At 37.4% G+C, this 12,871-nt stretch overlaps 1 protein-coding gene across 1 annotated transcript; it reads right to left on the reverse strand.

The window, feature by feature from the left end:
* Positions 1–386: 386 nt before the first annotated feature.
* On the reverse strand, positions 387–1,322 carry LOC101543870 (olfactory receptor 1440-like). The gene has a single exon (XM_004621974.2). The coding sequence runs from the start codon at positions 1,320–1,322 to the stop codon at positions 387–389; it is 936 nt and encodes a 311-aa protein (XP_004622031.2).
* Between the last annotated feature and the right edge of the window lie 11,549 nt (positions 1,323–12,871).

Below are 12,871 nucleotides of genomic sequence, written 5' to 3' on the forward strand. Positions count from 1 at the left end.
TCGCTAAAGCGAAAATGGTGGTAACCAGCGGTGAGTCGAGGGGCAGAGGGGAACGGATCAATCTTACCATGGTGGGTGCAGTGTAATAGAGACTTTTATTTCAGTTTACACGATCCCAGATAAATGATAATAATTCTTAAAAATACTGTACGTAAAATAGTTCATTCAAATGATAATTAAACAAAATACACATAATGTACCCATATTTTTGCTTTCTCCATTCCATGATTGCAATGGCAATTATTTTACAACTGTACATTGTTAAAAAGAAACAAAACATACAAAAAAACATACTATTTTGTTCTTTTTTTAGTGTCTAACATGTTAAAACAAATAATTTTTCATTATATAAATAAGCAAAGCACTACGACTTATTCTTTCTGAGGTTAATGTCTTGACGTTTTTATCCCCCTTCTTAACGCAGCCTTAATATCCTTGTTCCTTAAACTATAGATTAGAGGGTTCAACATGGGGGTAATAAGAATGTAGAACACTGACAGTATCTTGTTCTGCTTATCAGAGTGGCTAGAAGGAGGATTCCCATACACAGCCAGGGCTGTGCCATAGAAGATGGTGACAACCACCAGGTGGGAGGCACAGGTGTTGAAGGCCTTGAGACTACCTTTGACGGAGGATATTTTCAGGATGGAAGCTGCAATGTAACCGTAGGATAGCAGGATGATTAGCAAAGAAACAAACCCAACAGATGTCACTACAAGAAAAAGAGTCATTTGGCTGATGAAGGGATTGGAGCAAGCTAAGACAACAATCTCAGGAACATTACAAAAGAAATGTTGAATTAAGTTGGGCCCACAGTAGTACAGATTAAAGGCAAGAATTGTCTCAACTAAGCCACAGAGGAGACCAGTTCCAAGAGACCCAGCAGCCATTATCCTACAGAGCCCAGGCACCATGATGGTTGAGTACTGCAGAGGGTTACCAATGGCCACGTATCTGTCATAGGCCATGGCGGCCAGGAGGCAACACTCAGTCTGAGCCATCGATGATGCCACAAAATGCTGGATGGCACAGGCAATAAGAGAAATTGATTTTTGATCTCTGAAGAAATCTGCAAGCATCCTGGGATTGATGGAAGTAGAATAACAAACGTCTATAAATGAAAGGACACTCAGAAAAAAATACATAGGTGTATGCAAGCGGGAGTCCATCCTGATGAGGGTGATAAGAGTCAGGTTTGAAATGAGGGTCACAAGATAGGTCCCTAAGAAGACTGGAAAGAGAATAAGCTGCAGGTTTCTGTCAGCTGAGATTCCCAGGAGAACAAACATGAAACCAGATGTGTGATTGCCCTGCCCTTCCATGGGCACGCTTGGCACCATCTCCTGAGAAAAAGATAAGAGACAAATGGTGTTTTTTTCTTAAAGCAGACACATACAGAAGTATTCTTTTTTTCTTTTTGTCAGACAACTAAGTAAATATCTACCCTTTTCTAGAAGTATTAAATTAATCTTTCTTGTTTAATTATAATTTTACAGGAAACATTTTGCCTAAATACTTTAATTCTATGCTAGGGGGTACAAAATCGGTAATTCATTTTCATCAAAAACTTATTCCATAAGTTTTTTATACAAGAACATGGGGAAGCGTGACTTCATCCTCCACTTACTAAAGACTATGCCCTCGAGTTTCCCACACTTGGGGAAATCACAGGAGTCAGCACATTCAGAGTATAAGGGATTAGCCTCACTTTACGAAAAACACCTACGTGATTATTTTATCTCCTCTGTCAGGTATCATAGTAATTACACGAGAAGTATTCTTCGTGAAGATTGGGGATAAATTCCCTCAAGAGACCATGAATCTGGGAGAGCAATTTTCTATATTATTAGCATGCACTGTAGCACTGTCCTCCTATTGTTCATTGATTTGCTCAAGCACGCACCAATAACGTCTCCATTGTGAGACTTGTTACTGTTTTTGGCATATTAAATATGCCACAGGGAGCTTGCCAGGCTCTGTCGTGTGGACGGAATACTCTTGGGTATCTTGCCTGGCTCTCTGAGAGGGATGAAGAAATTGAAACCTGGTCGGCTGTGTGCAAGGCTAATGCACTACCTGCTGTGCTATCGCTCCAGTCCATTATTATTAACATACAACACTAATAAAAAGGATAAATATAAACATCTATATCATCTATATTCGACCAAATATTACTTAAATATTACTTAGGGTGAAAAAAATACATTCTTCCTTTGTGACAACTTAATAATTTTTAATTATAACTTAATTACAACCTAAAAATATTTAATTAATAACAACTTAATAATTAATAATTTTCAGATCACTATACTAATCTAGTCAGATACAGAAAGACAAATGCTGTATGATTTATTCTTTATGATCAATGGTTTTCAAAAATTACCTAAAAAAGGTAATTTTTGTTTTGTTGCTAAGATACAGAACTTGAGGAAAAGAAAAATTTCTCACCATAGTCACTTTTCTTTCTTTTCTTTTCTTTTCTTTTCTTTTCTTTTCTTTTCTTTTCTTTTCTTTTCTTTTCTTTTCCTTACTTTTCTTTTCTTTTCCTTTCTTTTCTTTTTTGCCTACACATTTCATTTCCAAGACATTTTAAAGAAGAGAAGGTGACCAATGTAAATATCCATTGTGATTTCACTGTGTGAATTAAAACCCTTTCTGATTCTGATATACTTAGGACATAGTTGTTTTGGATTTCTTCAGCGTACAAAATAAGTTTTAAAAAGCCGAGACACTGTTGAATGAAGAAGAGCAATGGGATTTTTAAAAATGAATGAGACAAGAGATCAACACTGTTGTTGTGGGGACTCTCTCTGTTATTCTGTGTTACCTAATCTAAGGTCCTGAGAATTCAAGATCTCCAAAGATGACATTAGAGATATATTTTAAGTATTTCAGGTGGTCTATGGTATTGCTTAGGAGGTTTAATATCTTAATTTAGTGCTAAATATCTCATGCTATACAAAAATTATATCAAAAATATTATGAAATTAACATTTTTCTTTTAAAGCAGAATCCTCAAGGGGAAAAAATGAAAAGCTTCAGAGTTATGGATAAATTTGGAGACAAGGGATAATCATAATTGATTGTAGGAAGTTGCAAAAGTCAGAAATTATTTTTGACTCATTGCTTGATTGGCTGTAATATGTTATACTTTATAGGCATTTCCTTGTTGATGTTTGTCGATCATATTATTCTCATAGATTAAATACCACAAAGTAACACAGTTCAAAAACTATATTCTCGAGAAACTGCTTGAGTGAATCAACATCCAGCCAAAACCCCAGGGGTATGTCTGTCAATTTATATTACAGAAGTGCTATTCCCTCCTAGTCAGAGACTTTGAAAAAGGTTAGGTAGAATGAGAACAAGTAGATATTGAAGAAATGAGTGATATGTAGTAAAGAATGTATTTAAGAACCATAAATTGTTTTCCACACAGGTCTAGTGAGGAAACCATAGACCACTATTTTCTCTCTATCTTGATCTCTCACCTTAACCAAGATGTCCCAGGAAGAAAGAATTCTTGCCAAAGGTTGAAATTGCCTATATCGTACCTCCCAGTGTTTCCAGAGTGGGTCCGATTCACTCTCAAATGGAAGCTGTTAGCCATGAAACAAACTCGCCACTCATACAAGAGAGGTGTCTGCAACCTGCAATGCGGTATCTCTACATGGTGTTAATAACAGCAGAGGTGGGCTGAACAAAAAGGCAATTAAATGGAGGAACTCTCCAGGTACTTGCTCTCTGGAGTGATGGTTGCTGTGGTGGCTTTATCACAAACTTGTGACTTTTCCTTGTCCCCTCTGGGATAATGGATAATCTGAATCCATTATTCATATCCCCATAGGCCAATCATTACACCATGACCAAAGATTTTCTTTAACAAACTTGAACCCAATAGAGGTGAAATGGATTTGGAGAAAGTCCCATCATTATACTTATCTTCCTAGTGAGAAGCTCACAGCTGAGAGGATTAGTAAGTGGTTTGTACAACATCAAGAAACACTCAGCTAGTAAACAGTTTAATGACAAATTAGCTAGGAGGATGGACTGTGCCTTGTTTATGTTTATTTTAGTTTATTTTAATTTTACATTCAGACAGATATAACCTTAGCTTCTTGGCCTGAATCAATCATCACAAATAATAGCTCTGTGAAGTGGTCTTGGCATTGCTTCTTACTCATCAGTGTAATCATTCATGAAGAAAGAAGTGAAATTAAACATATTTGAGACAGGAAGACAGTTATCTCAGTGACTGACCATCAGAAACAGTAGGCTCTCCCAGTCTTGGGTGAAATTTGAATGTATCATTTCATAATTTTTTTGACAAGCACAAATTATCCTCCTCTTTAAGTGCAGATAAGCAAATTCAGGTCAGAATTATCATAAATAATTGTGTTGTGGGCAGTGGGCTGGAGCAATAGCACAACAGGTAGGGTGTTTTCCTTGCATGCGGCCGACCTGGGTTCGATTCCTCCATCCCTCTCAGAGAGTCCAGCAAGCTACCAAGAGTATCTTGCTGCATGGCAGAACCTGTCAAGCTACCCTTGATATATTTAATATGCCATAAACAGAAACAAGAAGTCTCCCAATGGAGATAGTATTAGTGCCTGCTCAAGTGAATCAATGAACAATGGGACAACAGTGCTATACATTGCTATAGATGTATTGATCTATTGAGCTATTAAGTAAAAAATTAACTGTTTACTCACATCAATCCTTCCAAGAAAGAGCCTGGCAAGCTACTCATGACATATTCAGTATGTCAAAAACAGTAACAAGTCTCACGATGGAGATGTCACTTGTGACTACTAGAGAAAATTGATGAGCAATGGAATGAGTGATACAGTGATTGTTGGCAGTAGTAGTGTTGCTTCAGAGAAGCAAGTGGCTGGAGAGATATTTAAATTTTCTAATTTTTATGAAATAGGTGCTAAATATATTATGCACATCTGTCTTCTGTTGACAGGAGGTGTAATTTATAGTCTCAGATACAAAATTTTTCTGTATCTAGTTTTACTATTAAATTTTTATTAAGATATATTTTAAATAATTGTCTATAATCTTATGGGGAGCAAAACAAGCTTAATTATTCTCATAAGTAATAAGAATCCTATTAGTTTTAGGCAAGATTCCAATGTTTTTTGAAAAAAAATATTGAATCACCGTGAGACAGTTACAAGCTTTCATGTTAGCTTTACAATCAACAGTGATTAAGCACCCATCCCTCCACCAGTGCACATTCCCTACCACCATTATCCCCAGGATATACCCCCTTTCCCACCCACTCCAACCTCCATGGCAGACAATATTTCCCATACACTCTCTCTACTTTGGGGCATTGTGGCTTTCAACACAGACACTGAGAGGTCATCGCGTTTGTTCCTATATCTATTTTCAGCACATATCTCCATTCCCGACTGATTCCTCCAGCCATCATTTTCTCTTAGATATCTCTTCTCTATTCCATCTACGTTCTCCCCTCCGCTCATGAAGCAGGCTTTCAACTATGGGGCCACCCTCATGGCCCTTGCATCTACTGTTTTTGGGTGTCAACCTCATGTGATGTTATTGTTATAGTCCACCAATGAGTGCAGTCCTTCGATGTCTGTCTTTCTCTTTCTGACTCATTTCACTTAGCACGATACTCTCCATGTCTATTCATTTATAAGCAAGTTTTATGACTTCATCTCTCCTAACTCCTGCATAGTTTTCCATTGTTTACATGTACCAAAGTTCTTTAACCATCATGTGTTCTAGGGCACTTGGGTTGTTTGCAGATTTTGGCTATTGTAAACAGTGCTGCAATGAATATATAGGTGCAGAAGTCATTTCTACTGTGATTTTTTGCATCCTTAGGCTATATTCCCAGAAGTGGTACTGCGGGGTCATAGGGAAACTCAATTTCTTATTTTTGAAGGACTGTCCATATTGTTTTCTAGAAAGACTGGACCATTTCATTCCCACCAACACTGAAAGAACGTCCCATTTTCGCCAATCCATGTCAGCACTGGTTGCTTTTGCTCTTTTGAATGTGTGCCAGTCTCTGTGTTATGAGATGATACTCATTGTTGTTTTGATTTGCATCTCCCTGATAACTAGCGATGTGGAGCATTTTTCATGTGCCTTTTGGACATTTGTATTTCTTTTTTGAGGAAACTACTGTACATTTCTCCTCCCCATTTTTTGATGGGGTTGGAGGTTTATTTCTTGTGCAATTCAACTGGTGTCTTGTATATCCAGGATATGAATTCCTTCTTAGATGGGTATTGGGTAAATATTCTTTCCCATTCTGTGGGCTCTTTCTGGATTTTGGTCACTGTTTCTTTTGAAGTGCAGAAGCTTCTTAGTTTGATGTAGTCCCATTTGTTTATGGTTGCTTCCACTTGCATGGTCATTGCCGTTTCGTCCTTAAAGATGCTTTTAGCTTCAAAATCATGGAGAATTCTGCCTACATTTTTCTCTATGTACCTTATAGATTTATGTCTGATATTGAGGTCTTTAATCCACTTTGATTTGACTTTTGTTCCTGGCATTAGACAGAGTTCAGAGTTCATAGTTCATTTTTTGCAGGTAGCTATTCAGTTTTCCCAGCACCACTTGTTGAAGAGGCTTTCCCTGTTCCACTTCACATTTCTTGCTCCTTTATCAAAGATTAAGTGGCCATATATTTGGGGGTCTGTGACAGGATATTCAGCTCTGTTCTATTGGTCTGTAGATTTGTTTCTAGCCCAATACCGTGTTGTTTTAATTAATACTGCTTTGTAATATCGCTTAAAGTTGGGAAAGGTGATGCAATCCATCTTCTTTTTCCCCAAGGATTAGTTTAGATGTTCCTGGAGGTTAATTGTTCCATATAAATTTCAGGAGTGTTTTGTCTATTCCTTTGAAAAATTTCATGGGTATCCTGACAGGGACTGCATGAAATTTGTATATTTGGGCAGTATTGCCGTTTTGATAATATTAATTCTCCCTATCCATGAACAGGGGATGTGTCTCCATTTCTTAGTGTCTTCTTTTATTTCTTGAAGTAGGGATTTGTAATTTTCCTTCTATAGGTACTTCACCTCTTTGTTTAAGCTGATTCCAGGTACTTGATTTTCTGAGGTACTATTGCAAATGGGATTGTGTTTTTAATGTCTCTTTCTTCTATTTCATTATTTGTCTATAATAAAGCCATTGACTTTAGGGTGTTGAATTTTTTGGCTTGCCAGTTTACTATATTGACCTATTGTTTGTAGGAGCTTTTCTGTAGAGTATTTACAGTTTACTAAGCATAGTATCATACCTTTGCAAATAAAGATAGCTAGACCTCTTCCTTTTCTATATGTATGCACTTGGTGTCTTTTTCTTGTCTAACTGCTATGAGCTATGACCAGGACTTCCAGTAGTTAATTGAATAGGAGTGGCGAAAGCGGGCAACCTTGTCTTGTTCCCGATATTAGAAGGAAGGTTTTTAGTTTTTCCCCATTGAGAATGATACCTGCTGTGGGCATTCGGTAGATAACTTTGACTATATTGAGGAAAGTTCCTTCGATGCCCATTTTGCTGAGATATTTCATCATAAATGGATACTGGATCTTGTCAAATACTTTTTCTGCACTTATTGAAATGATCATATGGTTTTTATTATTTCTTTCATTAATAGGATGAATTATGTTGATTGACTTGTGAAACCATCCTTTCATCCCTGGGATGAATCCTAGTTGGTCATGGTGTATGATATTTTTGATGAGTCATTGGATTCTATTTGCAAATATTTTGTTGGGGATCTTTGCATCTGTGTTCATTAGGGATATAGGTCTGTAATTCTCTTTCTTTGTGTTATCTCATATCCCATTATCAATAAGATATGACCATCACTGTCTCTTGTGACTTTCTTCAGTCTGAAATCAATGAGGTCTGAAATTTGCTTATGGGATCAGGGTGATATTTGCTTCATAGAAATTGTTTGGAAGTGTTTTTTTATAGTTCAATTTCCTGGAAAAGGTTAAAGAGGATTGGGAGTAAGTCCTCTTTCAAGGTTTGGCAGAATTCACTAATGAATCCATCTGGGCCAGGACTTTTGTGTTTGGGAAGACTTTTTAATTACCATTTCAATTTACTTGATGGTGATAGGTCTGTTCAGGTATTACAGATCTTCTTGGTTGAGCCTTGGCAGGCTATAGGAGTCTAGAAATTTATTCATTTCCTCGAGGTTTTCATGTTTTGTAGCATAAAAATTCTCAAAGGAATCTGTGAGGATCCTTTGAATTTCCATAGTTTCTGTTGTAATGTCCCCATTTTCATTTCTAATTCTGTTTATTAGAGTTTTCTCTCTCCCTTTTTTGTGGGTCTTGCTAGAGGTTTTTTCTATCTTGTTAATTTTCTCAAAGAACCAACTCTTGGTTTCATTGAGTTTTCAAATTGTTTTTTAGGTTTCCATCTTGTTAAATTGTGCTCTAAGTTATATTATTTCTTTCCTCCTGATAAGATTGGGCTCCTTTTATTGGTCATTCTCCAAGCTCTTAAGCTGTGAGTTTAGTTTACTTATGTGGTCTTGCTCGTCCTTCCTGAGGAATGCTTGTAGAGATAAAAACTTTACTCTTAACACAGCTTTTTCTGTGTCCCAAAACTTTTGGTAACTCGTGTTCTCATTTTCACTCATTTAAAGGAATCTTTTGATTTCCTCTTTGATCTCCTTTCTAAGCCACTCGTTGTCCAATAGTGAGCTGTTAAACTCCAGGTGTTTGATTTTTTTTTCTGTTTGTGTGTGTGATTTATTTCTAATTTCAGTGAATCATGGTCTGAGAAGGTTATTGATACAATCTCTATGATCTTAATTTTATGGAGGTATGTTTAGTGGCTCAGCATGTACTCTATCTTGGAGAATGTTCCATGCACACTTGAGAAGAATGTATATTTGGCTTTTTGAGAATGAAGTGTCCTGTATAAATCTACTAAGTCCCTTTTTTTCATTTCTGTTTTCAAATGAAGTATGTCCTTGCTAAGCTGAGTCTGGTTGATCTATCAAGAAGTGATAAATGGTGCTGAAGTCTCCCACTAGTATTATGTTGCTTTTGATGTCTTTCTTCAAGTCCATGAGTAGTTGTTTTAAGTACTTTGCTGGTCCTTCATTAGGTGCATATATATTTAGTATTATAAGTTCTTCCTGTTGTACATGTCCCATTATCAATAAGATATGACCTTCACTGTCTCTTGTGACTTTCTTCAGTCTGAAATCAATGTGGTCAGATACTAGGATGGCTACTCCAGCTATTTTAGGGGAGTTATTCGCCTGTAGGATTGTTTTCCAGCCTTTGACTTTGAGCCTGTGTTTGCTCTGACTGTTGAGATGTGTTTCTTGCAGGCAGCAGAATGTTGGGTTCAATTTTCAAATCCATCCTCCCACTCTGTGTCTTTTAATTGGTACCGTTAGATTATTGACATTAATAGAGATTATTGTTATGAGGTTTTGTCCCATTTTTCTGCTGAAATTTGGTGTATTTGAGGGGCCAGTCTTGTCTTAAGGTAGTCCATTCAGTTGTTCTTGTAACCATAGTTTTGAGTCCATGAAGTTCCTGAGCTGTTGTTTACCTGTGAAACTGTGTGTTGTTCCTTCTGTTATGAATGAGAGTCTAGCTGGGTAAAGTATTTTTGGTGAGGCATTTATTTCATTGAGTTTTTTCACTATATCCCACCACTGTTTTCCTGCCCCGAGGGTTTCATCCAACAAGTCGGCTGTAAATCTTAAGGATGCTCCTCTATAGGCAATTTCTTTCTTTGATCTTGCTGCTTTCAGGATTTTGTCTCTATCTAAGGTTTTGATCATTTTGATCAGGATGTATCTTGGGTATTTGGATTTGATTTCTTCTAACTGGTACCCTTCGGGCCTCCTGAGTGTGGTCACATGTTTTATTCAGCTCCAGTCCCTAAGAAAAATTAATCTACAATAACATGGGTTCAGGAGATATTACGGTGGCTATTGTACTATTTTCAAACAACCTGGGTTCGATTCCCAGCACTGAGCTTCCATGGAGACCTCTGACTACTACCGGTTGAGGTCTTGGAGGACCCCAACACTTTAGGGGTGATTGAGGCACCCTTACACTACAGTGCCCAAGCAGCATCGCATCCTTGGCTCTTGGGCCAGGAACTGCCAGTGCACACCCAGAAATCCTGATCATCGTTTGCGAGCACTTTCTCTCCACCCATCCTCTCCTTCCCACCACCCCGTCCAGGTAACTTTTTTCTGGTTCTATATCTTGTCTTTTTATGGGTCTGAGTACTACTAGTCCTCAACACATTTTAAGCTAAAATGTATTGTCATGATGAAAAAATTTTTATTATCTTTCAATAGTTTCATATTTCTCCCCAATAATCTTCAATGGTTTACATTCTTTTATTCCGCATCAAAGAAAGACAGTGAGCTCTTTGTACATCTTTAATTTCATTTCTGATTTCTTGGCTGTTGTTGTTCCTTACTGCAAGCTCTGATAACTTACCTCAAGAATTCCAATAAGGCTTCCTCTGCTCAGTCTCAACTTCTTTTAATTTGGCTTGCACTCAGATATTCAGAAATCAGCAATATAATATTCACTGTAGCTTCTTACTGCATCCTACATCATAGGTTTCTGAGATGAGCATTTCATCATTTTTAAGCAAATTTTTCTCCTCGCAACATTTTTTTTGGGACTTATCCAAACATGGAAAAGAAAAAAACTTAAATGCTTAAGATCCTGTTCTATCACAACCAAGAACTGACATGGGGACAAAGCTCAATCAAGAAAGAGCAATTAAAATTGTGTAATCTGTCAATCACCTCCCTTTGAGTATAGAAAACTAGCTCATCTAACTAGCCCCATACTTAAACGAAAAGATCTTTCTTCAGCATATAATCTTTTGAGACATTATTATACGAAGGAATTTTCCTTATGTCTTGGAGGGATCATGGAGCTGAAATAAGTGATGATGTTCAAACATTCACAAATTAAAAAAAATTATTTCAGTAAAGCATAGGATGAATTAATCATCAGTAATATATCAGAGAGTGATGCAGAGAGTCTCTTGCCTGCATGACTGGCTTTCTTCCCCGGGCCCCCTCAGGGGGGATGGGCTCCAGCCTCCCTCCCCACCCTGAGCAGAGGTCCCAGTGGCCTAATACCACTGGAACCTAGCTACAGCCATGCTCAAGGCCCCTCTCCACACATTCGGTCAGGCCTCATGCATGAAGATACCCACAGAGGAACCCAGGTGTGTGTAATCCCGTCACAACATCCAGAGAGAGACTTAAAAGCAAGCTCTCAGAAGCTCACACCTGCAAAGCGGCCTGTATCCTATTTCTCCCTCTGGGAGAAACTGGCCAGCTTCTCAGAGTTTCTTGCCCACATGTGACAGCCTTGCAAGCTTCCTATGGTGTATTCATATGCTAAATACAGTAACAATCTGGATCTCATTCCCCTGACCCTGAAAGAGCCCCCAGTGTGACATCATTGGGAGGACAGAGTCTAGATAGACTTCTAAGATCTTAGGGAAAGGACGAAATGAGAGGTTACTGAGCCCGCTCGAGAAATCAAAGATTAACGGGATTTTGTGATCAAATATCTCCATGGTAAAGGCACCATGAAGATATTTGATATACAAACCATTAGCAGAATAAATCAAACTTCTTGAAAAAATATATAAGTATCAAATATCTACCTCCTAGTTTTGGACCAGTGGTTTTACTTTTAGTTGTCAATTCATGGAGAAATCACTGTACCACTTCACTTGTCGTCCCATTGATCTTCGATTTGTTTGAGCGGGTCAGTAACGTCTCCATTTGTTCCTGTTGCGTGCTAGTGTAGCCCAATGATATCTGCTCACTCCAGGAACAGGAAGAGCCTCAAACCACTCATTCAGGATTTTGACAAAAAAATATCACCACATCGTTGGTGAGCAGCCACGTGGTCTTTTCACCTCCCGTGGAATCCAGTCGGGAAAAATCATGTTTAGATAATTATAGAGATTTAGAGTAGGGGGAAAAAAAGTACCTTTTTCAAAATTAAGGTATGACAAAAGAAGAAAGTGGACACACGAAAAACAAAAAATGGAGTAAAAAGGGAGAACTGGAAAAGTTTATCAAACTTTGAAAAGAAAGTCACTTTTCTTAGTAGCTGTATAATATTCCATTGTGTAGTCGTACCAAAATTATTTTAACCAGTCATCTGTTCTAGGGCACTTGGGTTGTTTCAATAAAATTTTTTAAAAAAAGAAAGTCCCAAAATAGCCAAGAGGAGTCTTGCATCTCCTTCCATTCATTTTATTTACTTTGTTTTTCAAATTTCACAAGGAGAACACATTGCTTTGCAATCCAGGACCAGAGCGTTTGTTCAATGATTCTAAAGGTTTCTATCTCTGGATTCTATAAATATCTTGAAAATTCTGTTACAAGACAGGATAATTAGATAATGAAGACTTTGTTCAATGATTCTAAAGGTTTCTATCTCTGGGTTCTTCAAATATCTTGAAAATTCTGTTATAAGGTAGAAGAATTAGATAATTAAGATTAAACATCTAGTTGTGATGGCGTGGAAAACAAGATCTCTTCGTTTTTGAAAATGCATTGGTCTATGTTTTTTACTCATTCCTCTCAATCTTCTTCTGGGGGGAGGAAATTTGGGGATCATAGCCAGAAGAACTATGTTCAGTACTATGCTCATATCTTATTCCCGACTCTGTGTTACATCTAGAGGTGCTAGCAGTTATGCTAGAAGGATCACTAATCTTCTCATTAATATTTTCCAAAATTCACGCTGAAGATAAAGGCCGTTTTGAAATTTTTTAGAACAGTATTCATTATTTCTTCCTCCACCACTCTTTTCATTCTATGACCACTATGTTAGTTTCTCAA

This window comes from Sorex araneus, chromosome 6 (assembly GCF_027595985.1).
Source record: "Sorex araneus isolate mSorAra2 chromosome 6, mSorAra2.pri, whole genome shotgun sequence".
Classification (NCBI taxonomy): domain Eukaryota; kingdom Metazoa; phylum Chordata; class Mammalia; order Eulipotyphla; family Soricidae; genus Sorex; species Sorex araneus.

Coding starts and splice junctions, on each gene's coding strand:
- LOC101543870 (XM_004621974.2), bottom strand. CDS start 1,322: ATGGAAGGGCAGGGCAATCACACATCTGGTTTCATGTTTGTTCTCCTG.